The sequence below is a fragment of the Nyctibius grandis genome, chromosome 33, assembly GCF_013368605.1.
Source record: "Nyctibius grandis isolate bNycGra1 chromosome 33, bNycGra1.pri, whole genome shotgun sequence".
Taxonomy (NCBI): Eukaryota; Metazoa; Chordata; class Aves; order Nyctibiiformes; family Nyctibiidae; genus Nyctibius; species Nyctibius grandis.
The window spans coordinates 1,817,417-1,835,086 of NC_090690.1; the positions used below are offsets into that span (position 1 = coordinate 1,817,417).

At 65.7% G+C, this 17,670-nt stretch overlaps 3 protein-coding genes across 4 annotated transcripts; 2 read left to right on the forward strand and 1 right to left on the reverse strand.

The window, feature by feature from the left end:
* Positions 1–1,134: 1,134 nt before the first annotated feature.
* Positions 1,135–3,157, reverse strand: PHYHIP (phytanoyl-CoA 2-hydroxylase interacting protein). The gene is given in 5 exon segments (XM_068421545.1): positions 1,135–1,545; positions 1,547–1,670; positions 1,797–1,914; positions 2,069–2,243; positions 2,993–3,157. Coding segments are annotated over 5 exon segments (993 nt in total).
* Positions 3,158–5,435: 2,278 nt separating this feature from the next.
* On the forward strand, positions 5,436–8,477 carry POLR3D (RNA polymerase III subunit D). 2 transcript variants are annotated; one of them, XM_068421469.1, is made up of 9 exons: positions 5,436–5,477; positions 5,849–6,020; positions 6,284–6,327; positions 6,495–6,646; positions 6,745–6,872; positions 6,950–7,121; positions 7,218–7,471; positions 7,546–7,698; positions 7,989–8,477. In XM_068421469.1, exons 2-9 carry the CDS (start codon positions 5,856–5,858, stop codon positions 8,109–8,111), a joined length of 1,191 nt encoding a protein of 396 aa, XP_068277570.1. In that variant the 5' UTR covers positions 5,436–5,477; positions 5,849–5,855; the 3' UTR covers positions 8,112–8,477. The 2 variants fall into 2 exon arrangements, with proteins under 2 accessions (XP_068277570.1, XP_068277571.1); XM_068421470.1 differs by having other exon boundaries at positions 6,748–6,872.
* An 800-nt stretch (positions 8,478–9,277) lies between these two features.
* Positions 9,278–17,528, forward strand: PIWIL2 (piwi like RNA-mediated gene silencing 2). The gene is made up of 21 exons (XM_068421294.1): positions 9,278–9,572; positions 9,661–9,757; positions 10,164–10,337; positions 10,428–10,538; positions 10,819–10,936; positions 11,035–11,159; positions 11,269–11,349; positions 11,666–11,779; positions 11,998–12,186; positions 12,283–12,367; positions 12,516–12,602; positions 12,710–12,850; positions 12,958–13,071; positions 13,437–13,625; positions 13,761–13,862; positions 13,958–14,077; positions 14,312–14,397; positions 14,531–14,636; positions 15,020–15,273; positions 15,672–15,779; positions 16,590–17,528. The coding sequence occupies exons 1-21, from the start codon at positions 9,278–9,280 to the stop codon at positions 16,744–16,746; spliced, it is 2,853 nt and encodes a 950-aa protein (XP_068277395.1). The 3' UTR covers positions 16,747–17,528.
* The last annotated feature ends 142 nt before the right edge of the window (positions 17,529–17,670 follow it).

The window sequence follows — 17,670 nt, forward strand, 5'->3', positions numbered from 1 at the left end:
TCAGCGGATGCCCCGGAGCGGGCTGTGCCCAGACGGGACGGTGATGGGCACCAGGGCTTTTCATCCAGAAGCGATGGGCGAGGGGGTGATGAACCCAGGTTGCCGTGGCTGCCCCAAGGGCAGGAGGGTGCCCGTGGCTGTGCCCTCGCTGCCTCAGCATCCCTCTCTGCCACCCTGTCCCCCCCCTCCCCAGCCCTGTCCCCCCTCTCCCTGAGCCGGACCGGGGTCCGCTGGGCTCCCGGCGGGGAACAGAGGCGCGTGACACGGCCGGTGGCGACCGCACACAGTTTATTGACACACGGCCAGCACAGCACGGGGATGCTCGGGGACGGGGGGGGCGTTGATCTACCGTTACAGCGTGCAGGGGGTACACCGAGAGGGGAGCGGGCAGCCCGCGGGGGCCGGCACGCCAGCGCCATGCTGCCGACGGCTCATGCGGGGGGGGGCGGTGGCGGAGGGGGGGGACGGGGTGGTGGGGGTCAGCTCCGGTCCCCCTCACCTGGCTCCTCCGGCTGCCTCCGGGGCTGGGGACTCAGAGCGATGCTGGAGCAGAGAGCGAACACGGCACGGGGGGGCCCTGCGGTGTCCCCCACACCACGGCTGCAGCCCCAAAGCGGTGCCAGCGGGAGCGGGGGTCCCTGCCCGAGCACCCCTCCGTCCCCGGGAGCAGTTCAGAATCGGGGGGGGTGCTTCCAGCCTCTCCGGTGACCCCCCTGGGGAGCCCCAGCCCCGGTTGGCAGAGCCGGGGCTCCCCGGGAGCTGTGCCACCAGCGGGGGGGTGAGTCCTGGCGCAGGGGAGTGGGGGGACGCGGGGGGACACAGGAGGGGAAGGGGGTCCCGCAGCGTGGCGAAGGGCAGAGCGTGGGGCTCACGCCAGCGAGGACGATGCTGGTCGGCCAGTCCAGGAGATGAAGGTTCCCTCCCTCGGGGCGCAGGGCAGCACGGGCTCTGCCTGGGTGCTGGGGGGGCATCCTGCCAGCCCCCTCCCGGAGCGGGCAGGGGCACCGGCAACGCCGCTATTTACACCCACCGAGTCCCCCGCACCCACCTGGGTCCTCCACCCTGCAGCATCCGTGGGAGAAGCCCCCGCGGCGGGCGCCCGTCCCCCTGCCCGGCCCTGCCCGCGTCCCCCCCTTAACGCCCCACGCTGATGTTGCACGTCTTGCAGCTGGGGTCCTTTTTGGCGTTGGCGGTGGAGAGGCTCATGAGCTGGTGGCCGCTGATCTCCCCCAGCACGCCGAGGCTGAGGTCCACCGGCTCGGTGTATATGACCTCCAGGATGCTGTCCTGGGCATGGCGGTACACCAGCTCGCCCTCCTCCACGCAGCACGTCAGGAACTTGTTGGAGGAAATGTCCAGTTGGGGTAGACGCTCCCGGCAGAAGAGATCCCCCGAGGAACCCTTGGGGGCCAGGACCAGGACGACGTAGTGGTAGGCGGTGTACATGCAGTAGAAGTCCGCGAAGTAGAGGTTGGTGTTGGGGTTGAAGAGGCGCTGAGCCGGGATCTGGAAGCGGTAGCGGCCGTAGGGCGAGTCCTGGGGGGGGCTGCCCGGTGTTGAACTCGGTGTTGCAGCTGAAGAAGATGCCGTGCAGCATGCCGCTGGTGGGCGAGCCGTGGCTGCCGCTGTTGTCCTTCAGCGACGGCTTCATCACGTTCCCGCAGTGCATCCTGCGCGCGAGGAGGAGGAGGAGGAGGAGGAGGAGGAGGAGGAGGGACACACACACACGCACACACTAAGTCAGGGGATGGGTGAGGAGCGGGTGGCCCTGAGGTGGGGATGGGGACGGGGGGTACCTGACGTGCTGGAAATACTCCTTGTGCTGGTTGCGGTAGAAGACGGAGAAGCGCAGCATGCGCCCGGCGATCAGCTCGGCTTTCTCCTGCAGCTGGGCCAGGTGCTCCTTGGCGTAGTCTGGGGACGGGGATGGGGACATCAGGGCAGCTCCATCCCCTCCAGCAAACCCGTGCAGCTCCTCCTGCCTCCCACTCATCAGCTGCTCCAACCCGCCCGGTTTGGGCGAGCTCCCGTCCCCCCCCAGCTCCTCGGCCGCCCCCTCCGCGCTCACCCCCGGTGCAGAACTCCACCGTCTCGCTCCAGCCCGACACCAGGTACTCGCCATCGCTCTGCTTCACCGCCGTCTGCACCGCCACGCTGTACTCGGTGCGGGGGCTCAGGAACCAGTGGCCCCGCACCGTCATGGGCAGCGGCACCGCCTTGGCCACCAGCTTGGTGGGGACGTCCTGCGCCGAGGGGGTGAGGGTCAGGCAGGGTGGCATCACCCCCTCCCCAACCCCTGCATCCCTGCCCGGCGCCGAGGGGATGCTGCTGGGTACCACATGGGCAAATCACCCAGCCGGTGCCTCCGCCGGGGATTGACGGGGACCGGGACGCCCCCAAAGCAGCGTGATGCCCCCCCCTGCTCCACCCCTGGCATCGCTCCCTCCTCCCCAGCTGCCCCAAACACCTCCCAGCAAAGCCGCTGCTGGGATGGGGACACAAAGCCCCCCCCTGCCCCCTCCGGGGGTCTTGGGGACCCTCCGTCTCCCGGTGGCATCTCGAGAGGCCACCGAGCAGCACCGCAGTGCAGAGCTGTTTCTGTGGCAACGGCGGATGCTGAAGTCGGGAGGCACAGGGGAAAAAAAAAATATCCCACCCCCCCCCTCCACCACCACCCCCCTGATTATCGGGGAGGAGGGAAAGAAAAAAAATAATGTTAAACATTAAATAGCGTCGCCCTGGCAACGGCGCTGCTAAAACCGTCCTGAATTAGTGACTCGCCTCCCGCGGGGAGGGGGAGAGAGCGGGTGGCAGCTCTGCGGGGGCTCGGGGGGGGTCTGTCACACCCCGCTCCCCTCCGCCAGCTGTGTCCCGTGGGGGAATTGTCCCCAAATCAGCGTGGCAGGGGGCTATAACCCTGTTTCCCCCCCCCAAAACCCCCTCTAGTCTCCCCAGGCGGGGGGTCCCGCATCCCCCCCCCTCGCCAGCTCACCCGGTGCTTGAACTTGTTGGAGTTCTTGTTCTCCTTCTTGTTGAGGTCGATGAAGTAGTGGGTGACCCTCTCCAGGTCCCCCTTCTCCATGGCCCAGGAGATGCGGAAAGAATCGCACGTGATGTTGTTGATCTCGATGTTTTTGGGGGTGGAAAGCAGCTCCATGGCCGGAGGGGCTGAGCTCCTGCGGGCACAGGGGGTGCTGAGCAGGGCGGGGGGGCACCCACCGCCCACCCCCACGCCAGGAGCAGATGGCACCGGGGTGGGGAAGCGGCCGGCGGCCAGGAACAGGCAGCGCGGGCAGGAGCAGGCAGCGGGGAGCTGGGGAACAAGCCCGTTCGGGGGCCCCGGCTGCTCCCCCCGGCTCGTCGCCAGCGGCTGTTTCGGGGTTTGCTCAACACCGGGTGGGGAAAGAAAAACAAGGGGAGCGGAGGGAGTGCTGGGAGAGGGGAGGGTTGCACGCAGGCGGCTGGCACTGGAAAAGCTGGATCCGCCTTTGCCCTGGCCCACGGCCGCTGCGTGCCTCAGTTTCCCCAGGTCCGGGGCTGCGCTTGCCCCCTGCACCCTGGGGTGGGTGCACGAGCGGGGGCTTTGCACCCTGGGGTGGGGGTTGCACGGGCGCGGTGGGTGTGGTTGGTGGTACCAGGGCACGGGAGCCAGGGGATGCGTTAAGGGGGGCTGGGGGGTGGGTGCCCCCCACCCTGCACCCCGGTAAGGACCCCAGGGCAGCGAGTGGCAGTGCCGTGGTGGGCACACGTCCAAGCTGTGGCACCCACCCGAGCTGTGGCACCCACCTGAGCTGTGGCACCCACCAAGCTGTGGCACCCACCCGAGCCATGGCACCGCAGGGTTGCCAACGCGCCCGCCGCCCCCCACGCACCCCCCACGGCTCACACACGCATGCCCACGGCCACCCACCCCCGGGCTCCTCCGCACCCCCCCACCGCCGCCGCCGTGCCGGGGTGCCAACACCTCTCAGCACCCACGGGCACATCCACCCCGTGCGTGGGCACCCGTGGGCACCCGTGGGCGCGCTCCCACCGTCGCCCACGGCCACGCACGCCCCCCACCATGATGTGCGCAGAGCCGGGGGTGCCCTGCGGCGAGCTGCACCAGCCAGACCCCGTCAGCTGGTTGTCACCCCAAGCACACCCCCCACCCGCCACCCTTGGGCAGAGCAGAAGGTCACCGATTTGGGGACATCGTGCCAGCCCGCTGCCCCGTTCCCGTGCCCGGCGGTGGCGCGGGGGGTCTCACCCTGCACCAAGAGCTTTGCAGCCGGGTCGTGATGCCCAGTGTGACCGTGTCCCCCACGTCCCCATGCACCTCATGCCCCCTAAGCAACCCCTGCCAGGGCTCAGCTGATGCCACCGTGTCCCCTAAGCAGCTCAGCCGATGCCATCAGGAGGTTGCCGGTAGCACGATGGCGAGGAGGCCCTTACCTGGCCGTGCCGGGGGGCTGCTGGGGTGCGGTAGGGTGGCGGTGGGGTGGCAGGGTAAGGTGAGGCGAGGCAAAGCAGGGTAAGGGATGGCGGGGAGAGCTGGGTGGCAGCGGTACCCGGCGATGATGCCGCGTCGCTGCCTGCTGTTCGCTGCGACTGGGATCCTCCCAGCCAGCTCGGAAATAGCAAACACCCTCCAGAGGAGGGGAAGGGAGAGAAAAAAAAAATAGAAAGGGGAAAAATATATATCTGAGCAGCTCGGAGAAGGGAAAAAAAAACCCCTCTGCTTGTTCTGCCAATGGGGTGGCGGGTTGTGTGCGGCGTCAGGAGAGGGGGTGGTTGTGGGTGGGGTGGTGGGTGGCTCTGGCTTGACCCCCCCCCTCATTTTGGGGGGCTGAGGGGGGGTGGCCCGGTTGTGCCACGGGCACAACCGGGCCACCCCCCCTCAGCCCCCCAAAATGGGGTGCACTGGGTGCTGGCACCCACACAGGAACCCCGTGGGAAAACGTGGGTGCAGAGCCCAGGGGTGGAGGATCTTGCTGGTTTGATGATGATGATAAGGGACACCATTGTCGGGGGGTGGGTGAGGGGTTTGTTTGAGGTGGGGGGGCGAGCACCCCAAAAAAAATCATTGCCCCCCACCCTCCTAGACCCTAAGTGTGTGGGGTGCCCACGCTGGGGGGCTGTAGCCTGGTAGGGTCCCCCCCAGGGCTGTAGGGGACACTGTAGGGGACACTGTAGGGGACACTGGGGGGGTGGCTGCAGCCCAAGCAGCCCGGGGGGGGCAAATAAAGGGGTGAGTGACCCCCCTTTTCCCCACTGTCCCCTCCCATACTGCGCCCAAGGCCGGGCACTGCCCGTCACAAAGATGGCGCCTGCACCTTCACCATGGGGCTGCGCAGTGCCAAGCACAAAGATGGCGGCTCATTGACGAGCCCTGCGCGCCCGTAACAAAGATGGCGGCAGCGGCGTCGCTCCGGGAAGGTCCGGTCGCACGGCACGCATGCGCAGTGGGGCGGTGAGCCCGTGGCTGCCCGGGCAGGGTAAGGGGCGGCGTGGTGGGGTGCGGGGGTACGGGGGGGGTGCGGGAGGGGAGGGCGAGCGGGTCCGGGGGGTGTGCGTGGGGGGATGAGCCCCCTGGGGTGAGGGGTGCGAGTGGGCGCTGTTTGGGGGTGGGTGGGGGGGTGAACGCCCTGCGGAGGGGGATGAAAGCGGGTCCCGGGGGGTTCCTGAGCCCCCCTGGGGAGGGGGGTGCGAGTGGGCCCAGTTTGGGGGTGCAGGAGGGGGATGCAAGTGGGCCCTGGGGGGTGCATGGGTGGGGGGAGCACCCTGGGGTGGGGTATACCCCTTGGTCCTGTTTGGGGGTGCGGGAGGGGGGGCTGAGCCCCCTGCCTGACCGTGTGCCCCCCCCCAGGGCCAGGATGGCGGAGGGGGGCGCAGGTGACACGGGCTCACCGGGCAGCCTGCGGCCGGGGCTGCCCGGGGCACGGGGGCTGCTCGGGAGGCGCCCGGCTGCCCCCCCACTCAGCCCCGGGCGCCTGCCCTCCATCCGCTCCCGAGACCTCACCCTGGGAGGCGTGAAGAAGGTGAGTACCCTGGGGGTGGCTCCCCAAAACCCACCCTTGGGGGGGGGTCACCCTGCATTCTGCCCCACCGCTTGGGGTATGGGTGCTTGGGGACCCCCACGGCGCAGGTGGGGTGTGAGGAGGGATCCCAGGAGCGGTAGCCCGGGGGGGTTTGGGGTGCTCCGGGGTCCCCAGCCGCCTCCTCCTCCCGCCCCGTGACCGGTTTGGTTTCTGTTGCTTATCTGCGCTCGTGCAGTGACTTGTTCCTCTGCTCTCGTTTGCAGAAAACCTTCACCCCCAACATAATTAGCAGGAAGATCAAGGAAGAGTAAGTGGCCTCGTAAGCGTTTCCCTGGGGTGCGGAGGCGGCTTTGCCAGCGGGTACCTGCGCGGCGGGGTCTTGGTGGGCAAAACGTGCCCTGAGATGGGGACCCGCTGCCAGGAGGGTGACGGGGGACGGGGGTGGGGGTGACAGGCCGCCTCCCCGCTCCCCAGGCCCAGAGAGGATGTCTCCGTGAAGAAGGAGAAGAAGGAGCGGGACCGGGACTGGCAGCGCGATGGGCACGGCCGGGGCCGGGGCCGGCCCGAGGTTATCCAGTCCCACTCCATCTTCGAGCAGGGCCCTGCTGAAATGATGAAGAAGAAAGGTAACAGGAGCTGCCCCCCGCCCCTTCCCCAGGGGGGGGGTCTCGGGGCCATCCTGCCCAGCTCGGGGCTCACCCCAGGGCTGCTCCCCTCTCCCCAGCAGGCTCCTGGGACAAGACAGTGGACATGTCGGACTTCGGCCCGTCCCACATCATCAACATCAAGAAGGAGAAGAGGGAGACGGACGAGGAGACGAAGCAGATCCTGCGGATGCTGCAGAAGGATGATGTGAGTGGGGCTGGTGGCAGGGGGGAGCTTTGGTGCCACCGGGCTGGTGCTGAGTGTCCCCTCTCCTGTCCCCGCAGTTCCTCGATGACCCGGGGCTGAAGAACGACATCCGTAACAAGCCGGTGCAGCTGCCGCTGGCCCACTCGGGCTGGCTCTTCAAGGAGGAGGCAGCGGAGCAGGAGGACTCCCAGCCCTGGCTGCCCAGCCCCAAGGAGGAGAAGATGGAGCTGGACCCGCCAGCGGTGAAAGGTGTGCTGGGAGGGGGGGGGACCCTGGCGGGCAGGGGCTGGGGGGGCTGCTCCCCCCTCCCCGTGCCCACCCGCCGCCTCTCCCTCCCGGTGCCAGTGAAGGAAGAGCCGTGCGATGAGGACCCCCCGCTCACGCCGACGCAGACCAAGGGACCCCCCGGGTTCCCCCGGGATGTCTCGGTGGCCGAGCTGCTGCAGCGGCTGAGCCTGTCTGCCGAGGAGGAGCTGCTCTTCCTCCAGCTGCCCGACACGCTGCCCGGCCAGCCGCCCACCCAGGACACCAAACCCATCAAGACGGAGCTGCAGAACGAGGAGGGACAAGTGGTGGTGGTGAAGCAGGAGAAGAGCCAGGTAGGGGCTCGGCGGGGTGGGGGGGCAGCGGGGTGATGTCCCCCCCCCCACCATCCCGTGGTGTCCCTCGGCAGGAGGCGAGGCAGGCAGAGAATACCTGCACCCTGGCCGACCTCCCCGAGGGGCAGGTGGGGAAACTGCTCATCCGCAAGTCGGGGAAGGTGCAGCTGGTGCTGGGCAAGGTGACCCTGGACGTGACCATGGGGACCCCCTGCTCCTTTCTGCAGGTAGAGGGGCTGGGGGAGGAGGGTGCTGCGGATCTGATTTGTGGGGCTGCACCCCAAAATAGCCCCTTGGGCGTCCCTAGGACCATCGGGGGGGAGCAGGGTCGTGCTGGCCCTTACGTGATGGGGCTGGCAGTAGGGGGGGAAGGATCCTGCTGTTGTCCCCAGGGTGTGGGGTAGCAGGGGGACACAAACCCCCCACAGCGAGCAGGGACCTCGGCCCTTCTCCCACCACAGTTAAAGGGTTTTCTGTGGGAGTGGGCTGCTCACAGGTGTTTCTCCCCTCTGGAAAGGAGCTGGTGTCCGTTGGCATCGGGGACAACCGGACGGGCGAGATGATCGTCCTGGGCCACGTGAAGCACAAGCTGGTTTGTTCCCCGGACTTCGAGGCTCTGCTGGAGCACCGGCACCGGTAGCCCAGGGGGGGCCGGGAGGGCCCAGTCCCACACCCCGTGGGGACCCTGCAGCACCCCGGCTCTACCCTCAGCCCCTCCAGCCGTGCCTTCGGGACAGGGAGAGGTGTCTTGTGCAGGCGTCGGGCGCAGGGCCAGCTCCTGCCTCCTTCCCGGCCATGCAGGGGGGCAGCACTGGGGCAGGGGGCTCTGGCTCTGCCCCCCCAGTGCAGAACAGCCAGGGGCCGTGGCTGCCCCCATGTCACGGCTCTCTGGATGTGCCGGACCGTGGTGTCCCCCCGGCTCTCCAGCAGCTGTGCACACGCTGGGGGGAGCCGGACAAACGCCTGGGGGGAGAAATGTGGAATAAAAACCTCTTTTTTTCCCCTCTGTGGGGCTGCTCCGTCTCCTCGGCGCCGCCTGCCCAACCGGTTGTCACCAGCCTGTCAGGCCCTGTCCCCTGTCCCTGGCGTGCTGCTGGCACCCAGGGCTGTGTCCTCGGCTGCGCACTCACCCGCTGCTGCCTTGGGAGAGCCGGGGGGGCCCCCACGTGGTGCCAGGGCTCGGCGAGCAGAATCCGCCTGTCTCTGGTGCTGTGCCAGGGGCCTGAGCACCCCAGGGGCAGGCAGCTGGGGGCAACATGGAGGCAGCAGGGTGCGTGTGACCCCCCGGGGACCAGCATTGCCCCCCACCCCCCCACCAGCCCCTGCTGCAGCACAGGGGGGCCAGTGAGCGCCCGCCGCCCCACCGCTGTCGGGGTGCCAGGAGGCTGCGTGTCTTGAGGTGGGGGGGGGTCACCATCACCCAACTGCCCCCCACCGTGGAGCCAAATCCCCCCTGCGTGTCCCCCAAGACAGCGAGGCACCGCGTGCCTGTGCAGAGCGGGGCTGGGCCTGCGCTTGCCCCTCTGCTGTTGCCCCCCTGCCCCAGCCCATTTTACCCCCCTCCACGTGCTCCTGCCCCGCCCCCCGCCCAGGCCACGCCCCCTCGGCCGCTCAGGCCACGCCCCCCTCAGGCCCCGCCCCCTTGGCGGGCGCTGTCCGCGGTGCTGAAGCCCCTCCCCTCTGGGGGGCGTGGCCGCCGAGCGGCCGCTGAGGGGCGGGGCCGCGGCGGTGGGCGGGGCCGCGCCTGCGCAGTGCGGCGGTGCCGGCGTGCTCGGCTGCGCGGGCGGGTCTGTCGACGGGGCCGTTATGGAGCCCACCGCGCCCTTCCGCCTGCCCGGCCCCGGCCCCGCTGCCCCGGGCAGGCTGCGGGAGCTCCCGGGACACACCCAGCCCCCGCCCCGGCCTGGCCGGCCCAAGCCCCAGCCCTCCGTGGAGCCGCTCTCGGCCCCGCTGAGCGGGCTCCCGGGCCGCGTCCAGCGCCTGGCCCGGCCTCGCCTGCCTGAGCCCTGGCCCTCCCCGGAGCCACTCTCGGCCCTGCTGCGCGGGCTGGGCCTGGGCGAGCGGCCTGTCCCCTCGCTGGAGCCGGGGCACCAGACCCTCGGTAGGTGGTTGTGCCTGGGGGGGGGCTGGGGAGGCCCAGCCTGGTCTCCCCCCACCCACCCACCCACCATGCCCTCTCCTTCCCGCAGGCCGCGGCACCACCGGCGCAGCGGGGGATCCAGCGTGGCGCAGCCCGGCAGTGGAGGATGACAAGGCGGTGGCAGCTGTGCTCCCCACCTGCGGGCGGTGAGTCCCCCCTGGCCCCCTTGTCCCCCCAGACCTTGGCCTTGTGTCCTTCTGGTGGTTTAATTAACAGCCCTGGTGATGGGGGGGCCGGGGGCTGCTCTGCGAGTGACACCGATGGTGTGAGCAAGCCAGTGCCCACGCCGCCCTCTGCTCCGCGCCCTCGGTGCCATGGTGCCACAGCCAGCTCGGCGGCTCGGTGCCAAAACTCACCGTCTTGAGCATCGTGGGGCAGGGACCCCCCGCCACGTGTGGGGCACGAGGGGGGAGACCTGGCTGCCAGAGGGGGGGGGTTGCACCAGGGGTCAGTGGGGTGGTGGGGAGGCCGTTGTTGGGGGTTTGCAGCCAGGATGCCGCCGACGTGTCCCCAGCGTGCCGGGGCTCACCTCTGCCCACCCTGGGGACGCAGGATCCAGGGGCGAGGCAGAGGGGACACGCTGCCCGGCCCCCCCGGGAGAGCTGCTGCCCTGCTGTCCCGCGGGAAACCCTGCGCCACTGCTGTGCCCACCGTGTGCCCGCTGGGCCCCCGGCCCTCCCTGCTGCCCACACCCTCCCCAGGGACCCCTCCGGCTGCCAGCAGACCGTAAGTGACGCATCGGCGAGCCCCGGCCCTGGGTTCTGGGCGCTGGCTGGGGTCGCGGCTGGCCGTGCTGCCTCTGCCCGTCTCTCCTAGGGCACCGGGGACGAAGCCGGCGGCAAAGGGAACCACGTTAACAGTGGGGCTGAACTCAGTTAAAATCCACTGCCAGAACGAAGCTGTCTACCAGTACCACGTTACCTTCAGGTACTGGCGTGGGCATGGGGGGCCGGGCTCCCCCGCAGCCCCTCGAAGGGTGGGTGCCCCTGAGCAGAGCCCTCCACGTCTCTCCCTCCCTCCGTGCTGGTAGCCACTAGATGGAGCGGCCGGCGCGGCCACGGCAGAGCTGCTGCAGGGCAGCAAAGCAGCTGAGCTCGGGCTGTTCCCCCCTCGTGGGGTTTTGGGGTGCTGAGCAGGGTCTCGTGGTGGGGCAGAGGAGGGTAAAGGACCAAGGACTTTTCCAGTGATGCGTCCCCATCTCCGGCAGCCCCGAGGTGGAGTGCAGGGCCACGCGCTTCGCCATGCTGAAGGAGCACCGGGCAGTGACCGGGGCCGTGACCGCCTTCGATGGCTCCATCCTCTTCCTGCCCATCCTGCTGCCCCAGGTAAGGGCTCATGCGATCCGCCCCGGGGTGGGGTGGTTGTAGCCCGTTTGGGGACGCGGGGATGCCCCCCCCGGCTCTCCATCCCTCCCGCCCCTCAGCCGGTCAGTCTGAAGGCTCGGAGGAGGAGCGACGGGGAGGAGATCACCATCACCATCCAGATGACCAAGGTCCTCGAGCCCAGCTCGGATCTCTGCATCCCCTTTTACAACGTGGTTTTCCGGAGGTGAGGGACAGCAGAGACCCTCCCCGAGCTCTGGAGGAGACCCTCCTCCTCCTCCTCCTCCTCCTCCCTCTGAGCCTGAGCCCATCCCACTCTTGTTTTTCTTTCCTAGGGTGATGAGGATCTTAGATATGCAGCTTGTTGGGAGAAATTTCTTTGAACCTGCCCAGGCCATCGTGTTGCAGCATTACAGGTGAGCGCTGGACGTGGTTTCCCCCTGTTGCTGCGTGAGCCAGGGACATCCCTGTCCCCCCAGACAGTTGTGCCAGGCTGGAAATTCAGAAGTCTTTGCCAGGCCAGCTCTGGTCAGCCTGCCCTCAGAGCGCCTGTGTTCTGGAGTGCAATTCAGGGGTTATTAGCTGGAAGCTGGCAGCCAGCTGGGAAATAAATCCCTGTGTGTTTTGAGCGTTCTTGGCGAGCGGGACGGCTGCCCGGCTCCTCTGGCAGCGCCGTGCGGGTGGCTCCGGTGTAACCCAGGCGCCGTCGGGCATCTTCCCCTCGGGGCACAGGCTGCAGATTTGGCCGGGATACTCTGTGAGCATCCGGAAGACGGACGGCGGCCTCTTCCTCTTGATCGACGCCACCCACAAAGTCATCTGCAGCGATTCTGTCCTGGATTTCATGTAAGAGAAGGGAAAAAACCCCCAGAGAAACCCTGTGGGGCTTTAGGGATGAGGGGGGTTTTCCAGCAGCTGCGTGCCCAGGGCTGGCTCTCGGCGAGGGCAATGCTAGCCACAGTCACCAGGCCACGGGCCACCGGTGCCAATTGGCAAAAGGCATTTTATTTTTGGGGTAGCATCACCGTGAGCCACTCCTCCTCCTCCTCCTCTCTCCACTGCAGGCACAGCATCTACAAGCGAAGCGCCAGCAGCTTCCAGGACGAGTGCACCAAGCAGCTGGTGGGCAACACGGTCATCACCCGCTACAACAACCGCACCTACCGCGTCGACGACATCGACTGGAACAAGAGCCCGAGGGACAGTTTCACCCTGGCCAGCGGCGAGCACATCACCTTCGTGGACTACTACAGGTAGGGACCTGCTGGAGCATCCCTTGGGATGAGCTCAGGTGGCTGAGCAGGAGCGGGAACGTCTCACCTGATGCCACCTCCCTCTTGTTTTTCCAGCAAAGCCTACGGGGTCACCGTCAGGGAGCTGGACCAGCCGCTGCTTGTCCACAGACCCAGGGAAAAACGGACGCCGGAGGGGAAGGTGAGCCAGGCACTGGGACCTGGGCAGGGAAAACTGGAGACCTACGGTCTTTTCTCAGCTCCTTCAGCCCCTGTTGTGCCCGTGGCTGGGAGGGCAGGGGCTTGCAGCCCCCTCGGGGTGCTGACGGTGCCGGTCCCCTTCCCTGCAGCGTCGGCTGGACCTGGTGCTGCTCGTGCCAGAGATCACCTTCATGACTGGGGTCTCCGAGATGAGGAAGGACAGTCGGATGATGAAGGTCAGAGCGTGTTTGCACCTGATGGTCCCTGCTTCCCCGGAGAGCTGAGCCCCCCGTGGCACCCGGGGGTGCCCCAGCCCGACTCCTCCCGTGCCCACCCGCCGCAGGACGTGACGCGGGAGATGCGGCAGAGCCCCAAGCAGCACTACACGCGCGTGACCAGCCTCCTGCGCCGGATCAAGGAGACCCCCGAGGCCTCGCAGGAGCTGATGCGCTGGGGGCTCACCCTGGACTCGGACATCCACAGGGTAAGGGCTGCGGGGGGGGCCGGGCTCTGAGCTCCCCCCCGTTGGAATGGGGGCACCGGCTGTGCCACGGCGGCACCGGAGCTGCCGTGGGTTTCTGCTCCGGTCAGACCCAGGGCCGAATCCTGCCCGTGGAGAGGATCAACCTGCGGCACAGCTCCTTCGTCCCCGCCGAGGACCTGAGCTGGAGCAAGGAGGTGACGCGAGAAGCCTCCATCTCAACGGTGAGCCCGTGGCTTTGGCCCTGGCAACAACATCCCCTTGTTTGAAAACCAGGGTGTGTTTTCTCAGTGCTGGCAGCCCGTCCGCCCCGCTCTCGTTCGAGCCTGTTCGAGCTCAAACCCTTCCCTTATTTATGTTGGCTTTATGCTTCAGCCCGTTTTTCCTAAGGAGGTTAGAGGTACGTGGGCTGCTTTCTCACCTCCTCCTGGCGTGGCTGAAGCCTTCCAGGCTGCAGGAATCCAATGCTCTGTGCCCTTTCAGTTCCTCTCAGGCCGTTTTCCCTCTCCCAGGTGTGCTGCAGGGCTGGGAGCTGCGTGGTTCAGCAGCCGCGGCCCCCAGGCAAGGGCTGTCCTCGCCTCTCTCCTAGATCGCCATGAGTTACTGGCTGCTGGTTTACCCCAGGCGCCTGCAGGACCTGGCGAAGGGTCTGGTGGGCGCCATGGAGAGCGTCTGCGGCCCCATGGGCATGCAGGTCAGCCGGCCCTCCTTGGTGGAGCTCAAGGACGACCGCATCGAGACCTACGCCAAGACCATACAAAGCGTTTTGGGTAGCGAGGTGAGGAGGTGGGGGGGGGTTTGGGGGGGATAGCACAGGTTAATGTGTCTGCTGGGGAGAGCTGGTGGGTGTTCTCGGGGGGCTCCTGCACCCAGTGCTCCTGCATCGCCCTCCCCTGCTCTGCTCCCCCCCCAGGACAAGGTGCAGCTGCTCCTGTGCATCATCTCCAGCAGCCGGGAGGATCTGTACGGGGCCATCAAGAAGCTGTGCTGTGTGCAGTCCCCGGTGCCCTCCCAGGTAAGGCGAGGGGCTCGGGTGGAAGGGGCACCACTGAGCTCCGAGGAAGCATCTCCAGCCTCGCTTCTCCCTGGTTTCTTTCTACCTCCTCGCAGGTCATCAACGCGCAGACCCTCACGGGCCACTCGGCCAAGATGAGGAGCGTGGTCCAGAAAATCCTGCTGCAGATAAACTGCAAACTGGGCGGCGAGCTCTGGGGGGTCGACATCCCCCTGGTAAGGCGGGCGAGGCCACGAGGCACACGTGCAATGAGTTTGCAAGCTCTGGGGTGTAAAATGTTGTGCTCACGGGCTTCCCTTGGGGGGTGCAGATGAACCATCTGCAGAATCGGGGTCGGTGTCTCCGTTTTGCCCGTGCAACGTCCTTGGCGTTTGGAGGGATCTTGGCAGGGCAGCCCGGGGGTGTCTGACTTATCCCTAACTCCCACCTGCCTTTTTCCTGCCCCCCAGAAACACCTGATGGTCGTCGGCATGGACGTCGGCCACAGCCGCAGCCAAGGGCCCTCCGTCATCGGCTTCGTGGCCAGCATGAACCAGTACGTGGGGCCCCAAGGGGAAGGTTTTCCTCCCCTTCCTCCCTGGGGGTGCGGGTGGGGGTCCCACACCAGCGTCGCTGCTGCCTCCCCTTTCCTGGGAGAGGGGTGATGCTTGTCCCCTGTCCATCCCCAGCATCCTCACCAAGTGGTACTCCAGGGTGGTCTTCCAGATGCCCCAGCAGGAGATCGCTGACAGCCTGCGGCTCTGCCTGTCCAGTGCCCTCCATCACTTCCACCAGGTGAGGCCAAACACCCTCGGCGCTGTCAAAAAAAGCCCCTCCTGGGGTTTAATATCTCCTCAAAGCAAGGGAAAAACACCCCAAACCTTGGTGAGTGAGCAAACATCCCCGGCAGCCTTTGGACCGACGCAGCCCGGGGAGGCTCGCCCTTATCTCGGGCAACGTGTGAACCTGCCCCTGGGATTCGTTTGCAATGGGGGAAGTGGAAGGGGCTGCCCAGGGAGGTGGTGGAGTCACCATCTCTGGAGGGGTTTAAGAAAAGCCTGGACATGGCACTTAGTGCCCTGGTCTAGTTGCCATGGTGGTGTCAGGGCAATGGTTGGACTCGATGAGCCCAGAGGGCTCTTCCAACCTGAGTGATTCTGTGATTTCTGCTTCCCCAGATGAACCACTGTTTGCCCCAGAAGATTGTCGTGTACAGGGACGGCGTGTCCGACAGCCAGCTCGACACCGTGCTCAAGTACGAGATCCCGCAGATGCAGAAGTGCTTCGACAACTTTCAGAACTACCAGCCCAGCATGGTGGTCGTGGTGGTGCAGAAACAAATCAGCACCAACTTCTACGCCCTCACGGGGGAACAATTCACCTCCCCTCCTCCTGGGACGGTCATCGACCACACGGTCACCAGCTCGGAATGGTGAGTGGCAGAAAAGCTGCATGGGGTGGAAAAGCCACCCCTGGGGTGCAAAAAACCCACCCTGGGGTGCAAAAAACCCACCCTGGGGTGCAAAAAACCCACCCTGGGGTGCAAAAAAAAACCTCTGGGGTGCTAAAAAAAAACTCTGGAGTGCAAAAAAAACACCCCAGGGTGCAAAAAACCCCCCTGGGGTGCAAAAAAAAAACCCCTGGGGTGCAAAGAAACACCCTGGGGTGCTAAAAAAACCCACCCTGGGGTGCAAAACAACCACCCTGGGGTGCAAAAAAAATCCCTGGGGTGCAAAACAACCACCCTGGGGTGCAAAAAAAAACCCTGGGGTGCAAAAAAATGGTGTAAAAAAACTCCTGGTGTGCAAAAACCTCTTGTCTCCCTCTCAGGCAGGATTTCTTTCTGTTGTCCCACCATTCTCGCCAGGGCTGCGGCACCCCCACGCGCTACGTCTGCGTGCTGAACACGGCCAACCTGAGCTGCGAGCACCTGCAGAGGTAAGGGCAGGCACTGGGACCCCCTTCTGACCCCCAGAAATGTGGGGGGGGTTTTTGCCAAGCAGTCCCCTGGAGCTGGTGGGGAGGGCAGCAGGTAACCTGTGCGGGCACTGGGCTGAGGCTGCTCCTCACGCTGGGAGGAGTTGGCAGGGCTGGGTTAAGGGTTGGACCTTCATGATCTGAAAGGTTCTTTCCAACCCAAACAGAATCCCAGACTCAATGAGGTTGGACGAGCCCTCTGGGCTCATTGAGTCCAGCCATGGCCCTGACACCACCCTGTCAACTAGACCATGGCACTAAGTGCCATGTCCAGCCTTTTCTTAAACCCCTCCAGAGATGGTGACTCCACCACCTCCCTGGGCAGCCCCTTCCAATGGCTAATGACCCTTGCTGAGAAGAAATGCTTCCTGATGTCCAACCTGACCCTCCCCTGGCCAAGCTTGAGGCTGTGTCCTCTTGCCCTAAACGAGTCTGTGATTCTATGACAGCAGGTGAGGATGAGGAGGCGGGTGGCATCCATCCTGCCTCCTCTCTGGGCAAGATTTAATTGCAACGGTGACGAAGGAGCCGCTGTGTCCCCCCGGCGCTGGCCGGGCAGGGCGGCTGCTGCGGGTTCAGAGCGCTCATTAATGCACTCAGAGCCCGACCTTCAACTCCTGCAGTCGGGAAGAAAACACCCCTGCGAGCAGGTTCAGCTGGAGCCAGCGCCGACCTGCCCCAGCACTTAGGGAGCAGGACACGGCCCCCCAGCACCCCCCCGCCGGGCAGCACTAACCCCCTTCTCCTCTTGCTCCTCTCGCTCGTCCCCAGGTTGACTTTCAAGCTGTGCCACCTCTACTGGAACTGGCCGGGCACCATCCGGGTCCCTGCCCCGTGCCGGTACGCCCACAAGCTGGCCTTCCTCTCGGGGCGCATCCTGCGCCGCGAGCCCAGCGCCCAGCTCTGCGACAAGCTCTTCTTCCTCTAGCCGCCACGACGCGGGGTGAGGGGCTTGCCTCGGCGTGTGCAGCCTCCTACAAGAGGGACTTTCTTCCCTTAAGTATGGTTGTGGTTTTTTTTAAGATGTTATTTCCACACATGGTTTCTTAGGTTCATTTTTATTGTTGTTTTAGGAGGGTGCTCAGGCGTGGCGGCAGGGCCCCGGAGCTGTGGGCTCCCATTTATCCCATTTATCTTGGGATAAATCCCATTTATCCCATTTTTTTTTGCTCCAGGATTTTTCTGGAGCAAAATCCCGCTGCTACAGGGCCGCCACCCTCTGCCCACTGCTTTCCAGTCCTCCCATTAAAAGGGTTTGAGGAAATGAGCCCTAAAGGTGATGCTCCTCCCGCCAGCTCATGCAGGTGCTGGATGCAAAAACCCAAAGATTTCTGGTATTTTTTTCCCCAAAAATCTCTTGAATTGAGCTGCCAGTTGAAAATTTTACGTTGTTTTTTCAAGCTCCTGTTTACCAAACCCCGTTCCAGTTCGGCTGGTTGGCACGTGCTTAAAAAGTCACTGGTTTTTCAAGGAGAAATCTTTATTATTGGGTTTTTTTTATTTCACTCTGTGCGGTGGGGCGATACCCCTGAGAGAGGCACGAGTTTGAGCTGCCACGGCTGTTCCTGGTCTTTCTTTGCCCATGTTGGAGACCTTTGAGTTTGTAGCTGTTGGGGGGGGGCTTCAAGAGCATCCCCCAAATCACCGGGATGCTCCCAGCCTCTCCCCTCCCTTTTAATGCCAAAAAAGTTGAAAATTATTTAAATATTTTGGGGCTGTAGCTGTCGTTTTCGGTTAACTTCCAATAAAAGCGTTGCTGGCAGCTGCTCCCTCTCGCTGCGGGGTGGGCGAAGGGGCTGGGTGCTCGCAGGGAGGGCCTGACCCTCCCAGGGTGGAGGGGCCAGGGAGGGGG

Bases quoted from the DNA above. Each gene is read 5' to 3' on its own strand.
- PIWIL2 (XM_068421294.1), top strand. From the start codon at position 9,278: ATGGAGCCCACCGCGCCCTTCCGCCTGCCCGGCCCCGGCCCCGCTGCC. The intron at 10,338-10,427 runs GTAAGTGACGCA...CGTCTCTCCTAG, and splicing joins CCTCCGGCTGCCAGCAGACC to GGCACCGGGGACGAAGCCGG. The intron at 13,072-13,436 runs GTGAGCCCGTGG...CCTCTCTCCTAG, and splicing joins GAGAAGCCTCCATCTCAACG to ATCGCCATGAGTTACTGGCT.
- POLR3D (XM_068421469.1), top strand. From the start codon at position 5,856: ATGGCGGAGGGGGGCGCAGGTGACACGGGCTCACCGGGCAGCCTGCGG. The intron at 6,328-6,494 runs GTAAGTGGCCTC...CCCGCTCCCCAG, and splicing joins AGCAGGAAGATCAAGGAAGA to GCCCAGAGAGGATGTCTCCG. The intron at 7,472-7,545 runs GTAGGGGCTCGG...GTCCCTCGGCAG, and splicing joins TGAAGCAGGAGAAGAGCCAG to GAGGCGAGGCAGGCAGAGAA.